General features: G+C 43.6%; 1 protein-coding gene across 1 annotated transcript; it reads right to left on the bottom strand.

The window, feature by feature from the left end:
- Window positions 1-6,169: 6,169 nt before the first annotated feature.
- Window positions 6,170-14,465, bottom strand: slc6a1a (solute carrier family 6 member 1a). Its single transcript, XM_087781414.1, has 15 exons — window positions 14,221-14,465; window positions 13,204-13,541; window positions 12,994-13,125; window positions 12,819-12,919; window positions 12,125-12,234; window positions 11,899-12,031; window positions 11,258-11,392; window positions 11,069-11,172; window positions 10,717-10,841; window positions 10,525-10,637; window positions 9,950-10,081; window positions 9,770-9,872; window positions 9,480-9,580; window positions 9,194-9,361; window positions 6,170-8,471 (listed from the first exon to the last, which is right to left on the bottom strand). Exons 2-15 carry the CDS (start codon window positions 13,433-13,435, stop codon window positions 8,043-8,045), a joined length of 2,118 nt encoding a protein of 705 aa, XP_087637540.1. The 5' UTR covers window positions 13,436-13,541; window positions 14,221-14,465; the 3' UTR covers window positions 6,170-8,042.
- Between the last annotated feature and the right edge of the window lie 1,907 nt (window positions 14,466-16,372).

Here is a 16,372-nt window from a genome sequence, read left to right as displayed (position 1 = left end):
AATTAAGGCACTTTTTCTCTGTTTAACACCATTAGAATGTCATGTTAAAAGTTGGCAGTATTTTATTTCACACATCTGTAGCTCTACCTCAGTCATTCTACATGGATCAAGAAGAAATACAACTCTAAATGTGCTTACCCTGACTAGAAGTAGTGGAGAAGGTGTAACTCTGAGGGAACAAATGGTTGCCCATGAATCAGGATTTTGTATTTTGTTTGCTATAATCTAAAGATGGACTATTGTAGATGATGTTTTCTTCAAATATTTGCAACACTTCATGATGGCCACAAATCAACTCAAACATTGGAGTGTGTTCTTAGTGTGTGTGTGACGGCGCGTGCAGCCAAATGTTGACTTAATTATTTTTGGCAGATAACGGTATGCAAATGTGACCGAGTGACCTCTGCACGTGCCTGGCGTGTATTATCATCACTGATGTGACATTTTCACTCTCACAGTTTCACCCTCCGCTGCACAATATGACTGTGCAAAATGAGACGCAGATATTCAAAGTGGCTGAGACGCATAAACAAACCCCCTCTGCTCTGCGAGGACAGACCCGGTCTGAAGGCACATAAGAATGCAGTTTACTTTTTTTTTTATGACTCACTTATAAACACTTTTTTTTTTTTTTTTTTGGAAGCACTTGTCATATGTTAAGTAGCTCATCCAGTCCCTCCGTTGCTTATGATTAAGAGGTCCGGGCCCTTCAGGACACACTCGGGACTCGCGGCGGCGCTGAATCATGGCTGTGATGTGGTGCTCGCTTTCCATTCTGATCCGTCAGGCAGGTTCAGGATCCGTGCTCGGTTCCTCACAAAAGCACGACAGGCTGCTCGCTTCGGAACCCTTCGTTCGGGTCAGTCGCCTTGTCTCTACTCTTAATCCACGGAGCGTGAAACCCAGACGGGTACACCTCTCAGCCGACTGTGTCGAGGAACTTCACGATCGTAGAAACGTCCTTCTGTCTCTTAAAGAAAAAAAAGGGTGTTCTGTTAACTTTTAAAGGTGGGGTAGATGTTCTTCAAAACGCTCAAAAATTCAACCGCATCTCTTCAGAATGTTCGGTTAAAACTACTCCTCCAGGGCTCCAGGAAACTTTTCCTTGTGGTTCTGTTACACTTTTTTGAATCGATGTTTCAGTTGTGAAGTGCTGTCACTTCACGCCAACGATTGTGACTCGTAAGATTTTACATCTTTCCTCGGTTCATAAATTGAATGCCTGTATAATTTCTCCTACATTTTCCATAGATATTCGTAGCAGTGTTTGTTACTTTGTTGTGACATATTTTGGTTGTAAGTCCTCTTAAAACCTCTTCCACCTTGACCTACCCTCACCACGGTGTTTAAGTATTTGATATAAGAGACAAATTATGTCAACACTTGTATAGAGACTTTATATTTAATTATTTTAGTCAAGGAAGACAAACTCGGAGATAGTTAAGATAATCGAAGACGTATCGCATTCAGACTCCTACTTTCTTGTAAATATACATCTTGTTTGGCCCATGAATTTGTCTGTGGAAATACTTTGGCTCCCTTTGTGATCGTTTCCACACACATGGCTTAGAAAATGAAGGTTTTATTCAATTTATTGTAGACGTCGATGTCAGGTGCAACTAGGTACGTTTGTTACGACAAAATGAACGATAAAAGTAGCTCAGATTTATTGAAGCGCTCATATCTAGAAATATCTTTAATGTTTTTATTGATATTTAGGTTATTCAATCATTAGCTATAACTTTGTAATGACAAACAGTGCTTTGATGCTTGTTTTCGGTATGTTATTCACATGATGCACACATGACTTACTACTGCAAAACCATTGATTGAAGAAAACTGTTTTATCCTCCTTTATTTCATACACAAACCCAATTGATTTTCTCTCTCTTATTACTATACATCATCTTCTTCAGTCGTCGTCCATATATGAAGTATAAACTTAAACAGATTGTTCAAGTGTACGAAAAAGGAAAACATGTACGATGTTATTAAAACTTCCAAATATATCAAAGCTGATGTCGAGCCGAAAGAAAGTCTTTAAAAGATAAAAATCCTTCTGAATATTGAGGGAAAATCAAAATTATAAACCGAACTAGCAAGAGTTTGTTAAAAATGGATCAAATCATGTGTTTATGTTACGAAGTGAAATGGTAAAGATAAGCTACAATACTATTGCATAATTATTTTTAAATAAAGAAATAAAATAAATATAGAGAAACATGTCGATTTCTTGTTAAGTTTCTTTACTTAAAAAACATTTTTAGGGACAAATAAAACCAAGAAAATGAGAAAATAATTTAGTTGTTTATTGGGAAAATGCTAGTTATCCATAATAAAGTATTCCTAGTTTACTCTAACCTAACAAGGGCCACATAAAATCATTCAAAGGGCCACATGTGGCACGCTCCCTTGATCTACTCTAGATATTGTCAATCACCTGAAGGTATAAAGGAGCGTAAATTAAAAAAATATAAAATATCAGCTGAATAAGAGCGACGGGATGCAGAACATAATTTTCGTCTACAGATCACTGTTGGAGCCATTTATTTGTCATCTGTCGTACGCTATCAGGAGAAATGTTCCAGCATGTGGAGCACCGGGTCTTCCAGCCTTGGGGCCCGGAGCGAGACCATTAGAAGAGCATCAGTGTCCCGCTCGCTCCTTCCATCGTAACAGCAGATGATGCTAAATATAGCCTTTTCCAATATCCCTCTATGGTCTTTGAAATAGTTTGGTTCCGTTTTTATCCGGTATTGCTCAGTGTTATGAATGGCGGCTCTATGTAGGATCATCCCGTATGTGTATAGTACTCTTTACTCTGAAAAGACATATTTGGTTTACCAAATATAACTCTTAATATGATTTTGGGGCGCTAATTGTTACAATACATAACGGTATTAACATTCACACAATTGAGATCCTGTTTTCTTCTGACCTAAACTTTGTGTCGCTTCTCCTCCCACAAATTGTATCCAATTTGAACCGTTTTATCAATTCAGCTTGTTTCCAAAATAAGGGTTATCTTGCTTTCTTTTATCTCTTCCACTCTTTCTTTTATTCCTCTTTTTCTATCCCATTCATTTTAATGGAGAAAATCTTCAACTCATGTTTCAACTCCTTCCACTTTGAACTACTTCTACTTTTACTACCAATTCCACTACTACTTCTAATACAGTGGTTCTTAACCTTGTCGGAGGTACCAAACCCCACCAGTTTTATATGCGCATCCACCGAACCCCTCTTAGTGTTCCTTTAGTTTTTCCGGTGCTAGACTAGAGTTGCGCAACTTGGCGTTGCAAACCATTCAGACAGGGCGCTCACTACAATCAGTTCCGTGATACATGTGAATCCATGTTGTACATATTCGTCCGACCACTTTCTTCTTATGTCCGACATAGTTAGTGTGGATTAAAATATTAAAAAGGAAATCACATGACGTACTACCACGACAGTCGCACGTTGACTACTAAGCGCACTAAATTCCCCTCGGCACTGATTGGCCAAGCAGTGTAGTGTGTCATAACAAATTTACACCATAATTCTGGTGCTTTTCAGAACCTCCGCGGCGGTGGCTCTGCCGAACCCCTTAGATCGACTCACCAAACCCCTAGGGTTTAATCGAACCCAGGTTAAGAACCACTGTTCTAATACTACTACTACTTTTACTTTTACTACTAATTCTACTAGTACTTTTACGTTCCTACTTATTTTTTTAAGACTAATTCTACTTCTTCTACCAAACTACCAATTCCACTAAAACTTCCTCTACTACTTCTACTTTTACTACTAATTCTACTACTACTTTTACTTTTCTACTACTTCTATTTTTACTACTAATTCTACTTCTTCTACTTTAACTAGTAATTCCACTAATACTTCCACTACTACTTCTACTACTAATACTACAACTACTTCTACTTTTACTACTAATTCTACTACTACTTTTACTTTTCTACTACTTCTATTTTTAGCTGCCAATTTCCACTAGTAATCAATATTGTCCAAGTTGAGACTATTTTCGACTGATTCTTTAGATGGTATAGTCAGGAAAAGGTAGTGGAAAACAGCCCCACCTAGAATATTTCTCACCAGCCGCCCCTGGTTTTGAATATGGTTTAACCTCTGTGCACGTGGTGTGAACTTAGCCGGAATATTCGCTGTGTCATAAAAGCACACCGGGATCGATGTAGGTTTTAAAAACCGACTTGCATGAACCGTGTACCAGCGGCAGTGCGGCGTGTGACCCTTTAAATGTGAACTAGTAAACAAGTGAATTTCCATCAGGCATTCAGGAGCAGGGAAAAAAAATGGAGCCCGATTAGCATATATGCAGAGCGAGTGTGCGTGCCTGACTTCCTCCCTGCTGGAAATAGCCGAGCACACAACATTCCCTGATTACATTGATATGTAGATTCATGCATCTGCAAAGATTAGTTATTCATTAATGTATTTGCTTTGAATCCTCGGGTGAGCGTACCTCAGACAGAAGTCTGGGCCAAACCGTCACCAATGATCACACAAAATGTACATCAAAAAATACGTAGGATCGCTGACCCACGACGGCATAAAAAACGAACGTCGGTCGGTCGGGCGGGAATAAAAAAAAAAGTACAAACGTAATTATCCGGGCGTTTCATCTACAGTTTCTCGGGCTCTAAGTGGAATATGAGGATTAATGGTTGCAGCCGGTGTGAGTTTATAAGCTGTGCTGTTCTGTCATCCTTTCATAAAAGCATCATGGATCACCAGCTAGTGTCCTCTCCTACGGCCACACCGCCAGCACTTTCCTCTTTTAAAAATAGGCTCGCGACAGCCACTGCCAACGAATGCAAAAACACCAAGCGATGTCCCCTCGCTCAGATCTGGACTTGAAACAGAACCGGGGCGTCCAGAGACTCTGGGGGTGGGAGGAAAAAAAAAAAATCACTATCATCACTCTTTGATCGCTATTTATGTCAATTTTCTGAGTCAGCGATGATGCAAATGGATACTTTCATTGATGCAGATTTATTTCTCATTCTGGTTGGAAATTCCAAAATCAGGTCACGCAGTTTGATACAGGATTCTATGGAGCGCTGGGATGTCAGCAAGTGTTGGTCACTGGAGACGGCATGCGAGGGAATAGAGTGTGGGGGGGGGGGGGAGTTAAGAAATGGGTCATCTTTATTAACAGAAAACAATGATTTAAATGTGGAGGTATTTGAAAAAAGTGTGGCCCTTTAAAATGGTTGGATAGAGATGTATATTTATTTATATTGATACATTGAATTTAGGGCTTTTTGTATTGTAGGTTGTTTTTTTTTTTTTTTGCTTGACCCTAACCACGGCAACCACGTGGTCCCTTTTGGTGAATTAATGTCTCGCCCCCCGGGTTCCGGACTAATAGAGATCTCGTGGAGAAAAAAATGATGATTTATAGCCGAACCTGGACGTGAGACATCAGTTTGCTATTGTCACGACGGCGCCCGGGTTTTCATGGGTAATGATGCTAAATGACACCGCCGGGGAAATAGGGAGGCTCGCTCGTCATCCATCAGGTGCTAGTTGGTGTATTGGGCGGCCATCGTTCGGACATTACTCAAGCGGCGGCTCCGTCCCCCAACCCTCGCCGACTCCATCCCTCTCTCTCTCTCTCTCGCTCTTTCTCGCTTTCTCGTGCAATTCGCCACGAGCTACAAAAGGGGAACATCTCATTCTTTTCTGTACGGCGAGTCATTGTGGTGGTGTCAGCTGGTGCCGTCTCCTTTATCACACTGGAAGCTAATGGAAGCAGCGACTGTGGGAGGTGGAGGAGGGGGTCGGTGGGGGGGGGGTAGAAAACACACAAGAGTGGAAGGGTAGATGAGGCGGGTGGAGGCCCCGGGGCAAAAAGCTGTTTTGTGGTGATGTTTTTCTTGCTCGTCGAGGCCTCTCAGTCTCGGGCGACTGTTTCTGACACTCCATAAAAAAAAATTCCCGACGTCTTCCCCGAGTCCAATTAACCTGCGTTTATCTTTCCAATCCTGTTAGTTTTTTTTAATATCTGATGGCGTGTCCTCAAATGTAATTATCTTCCTCTGGATGGAGACCGTCAGGGATTAGAACCGACGCCCCAATCACGGCAGAAGAAGAACTCCGGATTCGAGAGTAACCTAATTTTCTCCGAGGATGAAGGAAGAAGGCTTGCTTTATATTTTCTATAACTCTTTATTTTTTTTCAGGGTCTTTTTCTCTTTGTATAACATAACAATCGTGCTTTTTATCATAGGACACCATTTAAATACATATCATGTTTATATTATGTTTTACATTAGGCAGTGAGACAGTTAGAAATATACAAAACAAAATTGCTTTACTAGACATAGTTTCTATTTTTAATATCAATATCTTTCATTTTTCATCGCGTTTCTGTAAGATATGTGCTTTAGCTTCTGTGGTCAAAATATTATTGCAGAAAACAGCAACTTTTCCATTTTTTCAACATTTAGACATTAACTTCCAATGTGTTACAGACATTCACGGTTACATGTTTTACACAGTACAGTTTTACAACAAAGTTCCAGAGAAAACTGCGGTAGAGTAACTTTATACAAAATTTCACAGAACATGAACCATTTTCGCTCCCTTTGTGTTGCTTTTTTTTTCTCTTTTTTTAACTCTCAACCCTCAAGTAAACATGTTTTCCGTCCGACCCGATGCCTTTGTCACAGTAGCTGCCATAGAAGCAAACTAACATTGTCCTAACACGCCATGGCAAACGTCTGGAGAAATTAAAGCTCTGTGCTTTTTTTTTTTTTCTTTCTTTCCTTTTCTTTCCTTCCACATGTAAAGCAAAGACAACGGAAAAACAGGGAGTGGACATCTCTGCTCAAACGGCCCACACGTGTACACCACATATGTATTGCTGGATACATATCGATCAAACTATGATTGATCGTGAACACACAAGAATGACGTAAACACAGAGTTGGTCCAGCTCTTTTTTAGTCGTAGCTTATAATCTACTCTCCTGTCCAGTCATGTAAACAGACTATGGCTAAAGTTGGCGTAAGGCCTTCTTCCCGAATCCATAGAATTCCTTTTTTTTTTCTTGTGCGTAAACAGGATTGACTGTCAGCGATAGTCGACGTTTTGGGAATGAATTCTCAAAAAACCTGTGCTTTTAGTTGTTGTACGTCTTCGTACTCTGTGCTTCGCCAACCGACACGTGATGCTGCATCCAGCTCTAGGGTCAGAACCCCGTCCTCGCCTCGTCTTTTTTTTAAGGGTCGATTATTGTTTTTTTTCGTCGTAGTCACGCACACACAAATATGTAAACGAGCAACAAGCCAGAATGTGAAACGAACCTTTACAGGCATAGTTTTTGCTTTTGTCTGAATATTGATTTTGGTCCCCCATCACAACACATATATAGTATAAAACATCCAAAAAATAACTTCTAAAAATGTCTCCATCACATAAAAGATTTCTTTTTTTTTTTTTTTTCCTTAAATACTCTGGAATAAATGTAAGGGAAAAATAACAGTCTCTCTCACGCACACAAAATCTTTAGCGACTGCTCCAGATTTCCTAGACTTCGGCATTGTGCTTTATCGGAGCCCCCCCCCCACCCCCCATGTTCCAGTGTGGCCTCACAGAGTGCAACGTTTGGAAAAAAGACAACTGTGTGAGGTTTAGTAAACATCCACAATTAAAAATTGACGTCATCCCTCACGCTTTTTTCTATGTCAATTTTTGTTCACTACTTAATCTACTATATTCACACGGTATTGACTTGATTCATGAAGATATTTAACTAGTCTAGATCGTTTTTTCTTTTTTTTTTCACAGTAATACACAGTATGTTTACACCTTTTTTTTTTTTGAATTTCAGATTGAATTTGTGAACAGTCTCTACTTGGGACGCAAACTAATGATACGACTTTTGTCGTCTTGGCAGGAAATTAAACGCGTTTGGATCACATGTGGCCCCTGGAGGTAGGTTGAATCAATTGAAATCTCGAAAGTCCTTTTTGAATGTTCTCTTTTTTTTTTTTGCTCCATGAGGGTTCGTCAGTTGTCTACACGTTGGCCTCCACATTGGTCAGGTTTGAGGTCGGACTCGTCGGGTTAGGGGGACTGATGGGCTCCGTCGGGCTCACCGGGTTCGGAGGGGGGCTGGTCGGGCTGACCGTCGTGGTGATGTTCGCCGCACTCGCCGTGGTGGTGATGGTGGTGATGGTGGTGGCGATGGTGGGACTAGTTACTGGGTTCACCGGGCTCGCGGCCGTTGCGGCGGCGGCGGCGACGGTCACTGCTGGCGCCGGGTTAGCCGGGCTCACGGGGCTGGCTGAGTTAACCGGCGCCGGGCTGGTCGGGCTGGCGGGGTTGGCGGGCGCTGGGTTGGTCGGGCTAGCCAGGTTAGCGGCGTTGGTCTCCACCTGCTGCTCGGGTCCATTCACCTGAGATCGCTTCACCACGGCAGGAGGCTGGAACATTATCCGCAGGCGCTGCAAGAAGACGGCAAAAGGGTAAGTCCTGGGATGGTTTTTGGTGCAACAAATGTGATGTTAAGTACATACTGAAGTACCTCAACTAGGATGTCTATTATCCTTGCTACTAGATGTCGCCAACATTTACTAGTTTAGTCATTTACTTTATGCTTTATACTATAACTTTGGTTGGTTTTAACTTTACTGTTGTCTCAATCTCAATTGGGCGGGCTTCCATTTCTTATCTTTATGTTTCACTTTGAATTGGTTTTTGAAAATACAAAATGCGAAATTTGACCATTTTTGTTTAACTTATTTTTCTTTCATCTTAAGTTTATAGTCAGTTATGCAGACGGTAACATTTAATACAGTGATGAGTTTATAACCCTAACCATATGTCTTGCATAAGTGTACGAGTCATCACTAGAGGACTGCAAAAAACATCATCCAATGGGCCATAAATGATCTGGTGGCTGCAAGTTTTTGAGCAAAGCCTAATCAAAGTGATCACCGATACAAACCTCATATAATTGGTTGGATTAGTTGACATTTGCTTGCATTAACGACATGTTTTTAGCACAATAGTTTCTTTAACAAAGAGTAGGGACTTGCAGAAACCCATTTTATTCTCTCTCCATCGCTAATAAAGTGATGACCAGGATGTGAACATATGACCTTCTTCTATTGTTCGCTAACACTCGTGTCGTTGAAAAGAAACAAGTGTCTGTCGTGTGACTTGCCTCTTTGAAAGTGCCCTTGAGTCCTAGATACATGTAGACCATGTACCCCGGTATGAGGACCATAGAGGACAGAGCCATGAGCCATCCAACTCCCTGACCCCAGCTCGGAAATACGTAGTCTCCCATTGTGAGAGGAACCATTTGTACGGCGCTGAACAGGAACACGCCCTGCGGGAGACACAAGCAGCGTTACACATCCTGACATCTCCGACTCCAGGCGGCGCCGGCGAGCGTCATTGATGGTCATGTAGTGTCGCGTGTCGTGGCTTGAGACGGTTGCACTCACAGCTACAATAAGAGGGGTGAAGACCACCCAGCACAGCTTCCACCATAGACAGGGCTTGTAGCCGATCATCTCCTCGATGTTCTCGTAGAACTTGTTCACACCTGCCACACAAATGTGCACAGTCACAAGGATTCAAAAAAGGCAATGGTATCGGTCATGAGGATGAAGATGTCTAGGAATTGAACCGGACAGGGTGTGATGTCAACCGTTATCTGGACAACGGGGTATGAGCGTGGAGAGAGATGGATACATGTACAATCTATCTTGGGTGGAACAGGAATGATACACACCGTAGAACCAGGATATGGAGATGCATTCAAAGAACACCAAGAACAGCAGACACATTCCACTGGCAGAGTAGTAGTCGAACAGTTTGAACACATAGATTCCACCCTGGTTACAAAAAATTCAATCAGTACAACAAACATGGACGGCGTGACAAAAAAACGAGCTGGAAGAGTCGCTGTTACCTGCGTGATGTTTGACAGCCCGATCACATAGGACACCAGGCAGACGGCCGCGATGAAGATCTCTCGTCTGCCCCTGAGAGCTCTGGGAAACTCGTCCACCAGAGCAGTGATGAAGCCCTCAACGGTGCAGAACTGAAGGACGGAATCGCAGACAGGATTTAGCAATCAAGTGGGGCGCCACAGGAGTCTGTCTTTGGCTCAGAACCGCTTTATATTTCCTTTTTAATTAACCAATTCTTTCGAATCCAATCTTTAAATCAACCCTTTCTGTGTGTGGAAACTATTTCCCAATGGAAATGGTTTATTAATTTGGTAAAATATGGTGTTGTGTTTCCTCAGCGCAGGTGTTTCAGCCACAGCGAAGATAAACGGAGACACACAGACAGAACCTGTGGGCGCACCGAGGCGACAGAGTTGCTTTAAAACAAGCGGACAGCTAATGTCAAAGCTCGGCCACATCTGTCCACAAGGAGCAAATTGCCCGCTTATCATGCACGACGCGGCGGGGCGAAGCTAGAAGATAGCTCCTCACATTAAAATATTTAGGTCAGCCCTGTGAGCGAGAGCCCTCTTACCTGGCTGTCTATCCCCAGCATGAGCAGCATGGAGAAGAAGAGGATGGCCCAGAGAGGGGAAACCGGCAACTGGGTTACGGCCTCCGGGTACGCCAGGAAAGCCAAGCCGGGACCTGGATCGGGGAAGGGTCAGCGCAGGCGTGTTACGTCTTTTAAACACTCTTTTTTTTTAAACACTTACGCAAAGTTTACCTGAAGCTGCGACGTCCTTGATGTCTTTCTTGGTCACGTGGGACATGAAGCCGACGATGGAGAAGATGACGAAGCCGGCGAACATGCTGGTGCACGAGTTGATGCAGCAGACGATGATGGAGTCCCTGGATGGAGGATATAATGATAAAACATAAAAAAACAGGCCGTAAATGCTGCTTCTTTTATTCCGTCTCAACGTGACCCAGAATTACGGCACTTCACTCTCCACGCAATCAGTTCCCCCCTCTGTTCATATTCTTCCCTTTGATTTTCTATTATCCCGCAGCACATTATAGAACCTCTCAGCAACCCTCCGCTCAATGGAAAAGCTCTCGTTTTTTTTTTTTCTTACCTGTACACATTATTATGGAACGTGTTGTAGCTGCCCAGTGCTATAAGCGACCCCAGACCCAAACCATAGGAGAAGAAGATCTGCGTGGCAGCATCCAGCCACACCTGATGGAGGAAACACACACACAAAGGTTCGAAGGCAGCGGTGGTTTTAAGAACGCTTGACTGAAAAAAAAACAAACACTCTAACCTCTGATTCTTTCAGCTTCTCAAAATCGGGCGTGATGTAGAAGAGGATCCCGTCGATGGCGCCGGGCAGAGTGACGCCGCGGCAGAAGAGGATGAACAGCATGAAGTAGGGATACGTGGCTGAGAAGTAAACCACCTGCAAAAAGGAATCGCAGGTAAGCGTCAAAGAACCTTACGGAAGAACTCCTCTCTGTCCTCCATTTTGACCTCCCCACCTTTTCATTCTCACAAATACTTTTGGAATTAAAGATATTTTTTCATTGCAACAGTCGCGGTGCCGTGTAGGGACCAGATATTTTATTTGCCATGGTCACATGACCAGCAGGATTCGAGGGACCACAAGGGAGGTGGAAGCGCTGCAGATTGTTCGCCTCCTATCTTGAATCCACACTCTCCCTCTATAGATACCGCCAGGAGCAGCGGGAATTAATGGCTCCACAGAGGAGCCGCGGCGGGATTAGAGAACGCCACCATTTGATGTCACTTCTCCCCCTTTTTTTTTTTTTTCAAAATCAATCCGGCCAGACTGGAATCTGAATGATTGATGGTGTGAGACGCATGAATATCTCTGCCCCATTAACCTGCTGACCCCCCCCCCCCCACACCCCCCAATTCGTCTTTTTCTAAAGAGACTCCGCTCACCTTCCCCGTCCAGGCCACTCCCTTCCAGATGCAGAAGTACACAAGGACCCAAGCGATGGCCAGCGTGATCGCCAGTGGCACTCGGATCTGGCCTGGTTTTTCCAAGCCATCGGTCATTTCATGCATATTGCGTCTGAAAGGCAGAGGAGGCAACATGAGTGCGGCTGCGTGGAAATGCGTATAGATTCTTTTTTTTTTTTTTAAAGGAAATGGTGGACTGGCTTACTCCCAAAACTCCACCACAGAGCTGGTGAGGTTGGTGGTGTCCACGATGGAGTGGTTTGTGTAACATTTCTCCGTGTTCCAGGGGTTGTTGCAAGAACTCCACGGAAGTTCCTGTAAGGAAGACGTTTCATGTGGATTTTGAACAACAACAAAAAACGTAAAATTAACTTTTTTTTAATTGTATAATCATATTGTCTTTATCTATAAAAGTAGCTCTGAGTGGGTCGGATGGCCTACTTTCTTAGATTAGCTTTATTTAAAATAACTATTTAAGCTTTAATATTTATCAATACTATTTACTTTATTTTCTTTTCAATTAAACCACCTATGATTATTATTGTTTTCAATTGCGGAAAGCTCTGCATCTCGTCTTAAAATTACCTACTTTAGACAGAGCAAGGCCATTAACTTCCTGGTTTTGGGGCCTATTTTTTGTTCACTATTAAAATAATTTGCTTTAAATTTGACTTTATTTCGTCAAGTGTGTCCAGGCCAAAGTAAGAACTCACAGCAACCTCTTTTTTTTAGAAACAAATTTTCTATAAATTTATGTTTTTGAACCAATTACGGCCTTTGTCGGGGGTTTGCCTGTTGGGAGAGCCTGCCCTGCACGCAGCTAACATCTCAAGGCGAGCGTTGGATTTGGAGGACCTTGACCCCTGAACTAGCTAAAGAAGCAATCACCAGGTACTCACGGTCGTGAAGGAGTTGTACAGGTAGTAAATAGCCCAGGAGATGATGACAATGTAGTAAATGTTGAGCCAGAAGGAGAGGACGGCTGCAGCCAGGCCTACACCTGTGTTGACCCGACGACAACAACACGTCAGCCCTCGAGCACCGAAACCAATTCAACCGGTGACAGAGATTTACCTTTAAACACCGGGGCCAACTTCCAAACACCAAGGCCTCCGATGGAGGTGTACTGACCAAGAGAGCATTCCAGTAGGAACAAGGGCATCCCAGCAAATATGAGGGTCAAAAAATAGGGGATCAGGAAGGCTCCTGAACACAAGGAAGAATTTTAAAATAATCCAATAGCATTAAGATATAAACAGTCTTTTTTTAAAACATTTTTTTTACCTCCACCATTTTTGCCACACAGGTATGGAAACCTCCACACGTTCCCAAGTCCAATTGCGTAACCCACGCACGACAGGAGGAAATCGAACTTGCCCCCCCACGTCTCCCTATCCGGCAGATCCTTCTGCTGCTTCTCGGGCTTCACGTCCAGCGACTTGGGCTTCTCGCTGTTGACGGCCACCTCGTTCAGCTCCGTGACTTGTCCGTCCGTCTTGGTCCCGTTCGTCGCCATGTCTCTGGGTCTGGCAGAGGTCCTGGCAGTCGAACGGCAGGCTTCAGCACCGGTCCACGTAGACAGCAGCTTCGCGGATTTCACGCCAAACGTCTGGAGACGAAGCCTGTGACACGCGCACACACACACGCACGCGCACGCACTTCAGTCGTCGTTAACCTCAAAATGGTGAAGCAGGAGTAACGGGGGGGTCGAGCTCTTCTCTATTGGGTTTTTTTTTTTGGACTAATATTTACATTCCGGTGCGTAAAGACGAGCACAAACGACGCTCTGTGGAGGAAGAAAATAATTGTCATTCATGATGCGTCCAATCCCCCCCCCTTTCCCAAAAAAACAAAACAACCAAAAAAACAGATCAAAGCTCTCGCCAAAAACACGACAGATTTGCGCCTGAAATAACGGTTTTTATTCCCCTTCACATGACGCAAAGGTTACTCCCGAAACGTCGCTTTTTTCCCTTTATTTAAAAAAAAAAAAGGATGAAGTTGAATCGACCGCGTGCATCAATTAACACCTGCAGATTTCCACGCACACGCGCTCAAAAGAGAAAGGGATGACACGCAGACAAAGGGATGCCCGATGCGTAAAAAAACCCCGTGGATTTGACACGCCGATCGCGGATCGATATCTGCCTTCTAATTGGCTCAGGTTTATCATTGCAATTGGATTAACCCCTTCATCCGGGGCGCGCGCGCGCTCGTGCGCAGGCAGAAGAGAATGCAAAAAAAACGCACGCACGCACAAGACGTCGGGCTGTCATTCGGATCAAAAAAACTCTTACTCACAATCAGTCTGAGGTCCGAATCTGCGAGCGAGGTATCCGTAGATCCCTCCTGCGTACGAAGTTGTAAACTCCCGATATGTCTTGCAACATCCACAGATTTTACTTCCATTAAAAGACTTAAGAGGGACCATGCAGCGTCAGATACGTGTCCGAGCGGGAGCTGTCCAGCGGGCAGTGCTGAAGAGGAGGAGGAAGAGGAGGAAGAGGAGGAGGAGGAGGAGGAGGCTTCGGAAGAATCAACACGGAGCGGCAGCCGCTTTCGCCTTTGCGCGACTGTCTAACATCAACAACCAGAGAAGACTCAACTCCCATCCACACAAGCCTCAATGTCATCTCAAAGTCGCCCCCCCACCCTCCTTACATCCCACCCCTTCCTCCTCCTCATCATCATCGTCATCTTCATCCACAGGCTGCGCCGTTTTTATAATTTCCATGAAACAAACACAATCCAGACAACTTTTGGAGCCACACTTTATAGTAATCACCGTCTTTTTATTCCATATTTTCCATGGAACAGCAGGGCTGGGGATAAGCGTCTTTATTCCCCGAGCATGTCTGCAAATAGTGATAAAGGAGTGGGTCAATAAAAGGCGGTCGCACTGGCTCAGGGGTTCCACTTGAGCCTGTCAGTCATCCAAAGACGCTCCATCGTTTTTCCCAAATGAGGGGGCTGATGTGAGGGAGAGGGTCTCCAGCAACGTATGAAAGTGTTGTCTTTCACCTGCTCGTCCTGGAATTACATTCTTCTTCCCTCTTCTCTTTTCAGACGCTCCTCAGTTTTCCCCCGGCACACCGGTGAGTACTTTGACTTTTGTTGGGAACGACGGGGTGGAAGCGCCCGCTCACTCCTGTCAGCTGACCGGCGCCACCATGTTGAACCGTCATGTCTTTGCATGTGCCATGTGTTGCCGGAGGAACGGACTTGTCTTTTGAAAGGAATCTGGTCTGAGACACGTTGGAAGACAAAGTGTGATTTTATTCGGATGATGTTTTAAGGACTGAAATGACTGTAAATGTACTTTTATTTTAGGAAGAAACTGTGTTTAAAATCTATATTGAATCAGATCAATTCGGTTTAAAATAAAAATAAATATAAGATCTTCAAAAAAGAACTATTATGTATCGAATAACATTATAACTTAGTGGTTTGAAAGAAACTTTAAGTGGGAATGTTATCTACTTAAAACAATTTCACACAGCATCTTTACTCATTTATTTTATTTTAGTTAAATGTATAGCCTGATTTAAAAAGAGGTTCGCTTTGGTTATCTTTTCTCTGATGTGGTCGTCACGCCGGGGTGGTGGTTATCGGTGGTTTTGTTTACTCTTTGTTGGTGGTTATCGTGCTGCGGTGGTGGTTTTTGTGTTTACCTCTGTGGTCACTCTAAGGTGGGGGTTTGGTTCAATTACTTGTGGTGGTTGTTTATCAGGATATGATGGTTGCTGTCTCACCACAGTGGTTGTTGTTCTTACATCAGGGTTGTGGTGGTTGTTCTTAAACTTGGTAGTAGCGCGGATGTGGAGCTTGTGTTTGCTCTGATGTGGTGCTTGTGTTTGCACTGATGTGGTGGTTGTCTTTGCACTGATGTGGTGGTTGCATTTGCTCTGATGTGGTGGTTGAATTTGCACTGATGTGGTGGTTGTCTTTGCACTGATGTGGTGGTTGTCTTTGCTCTGATGTGGTGTTTGTCTTTGCTCTCATGTGGTGGTTGAATTTGCACTGATGTGGCATTTGTGTTTGCTCTGATGTGGTGGTTGAATTTGCACTGATGTGGTGGTTGTGTTTGCTCTGATGTGGTGGTTGAATTTGCACTGATGTGGTGGTTGTCTTTGCACTGATGTGGTGGTTGTGTTTGCTCCGGTGTGGTGGTTGAATTTGCACTGATGTGGTGGTTGTCTTTGCTCTCATGTGGTGGTTGAATTTGCACTGATGTGGTATTTGTTTGCTCTGATGTGGTGGTTGAATTTGCACTGATGTGGTGGTTGTGTTTGCTCTGATGTGGTGGTTGAATTTGCACTGATGTGGTGGTTGTGTTTGCTCTGATGTGGTGCTTGTGTTTGCTCTGATGTGGTGGTTGAATTTGCACTGATGTGGTGGTTGAATTTGCACTGATGTGGTGGTTTTCTTTGCACTGATGTGGTGGTTGTCTTTG

Source organism: Callionymus lyra, chromosome 19 (assembly GCF_982586985.1).
Source record: "Callionymus lyra chromosome 19, fCalLyr1.hap1.1, whole genome shotgun sequence".
NCBI classification, from domain to species: Eukaryota; Metazoa; Chordata; class Actinopteri; order Syngnathiformes; family Callionymidae; genus Callionymus; species Callionymus lyra.
The sequence above is the reverse complement of the archived record's forward strand: the minus strand, read 5'-3'. Positions and strand labels throughout refer to the sequence as shown.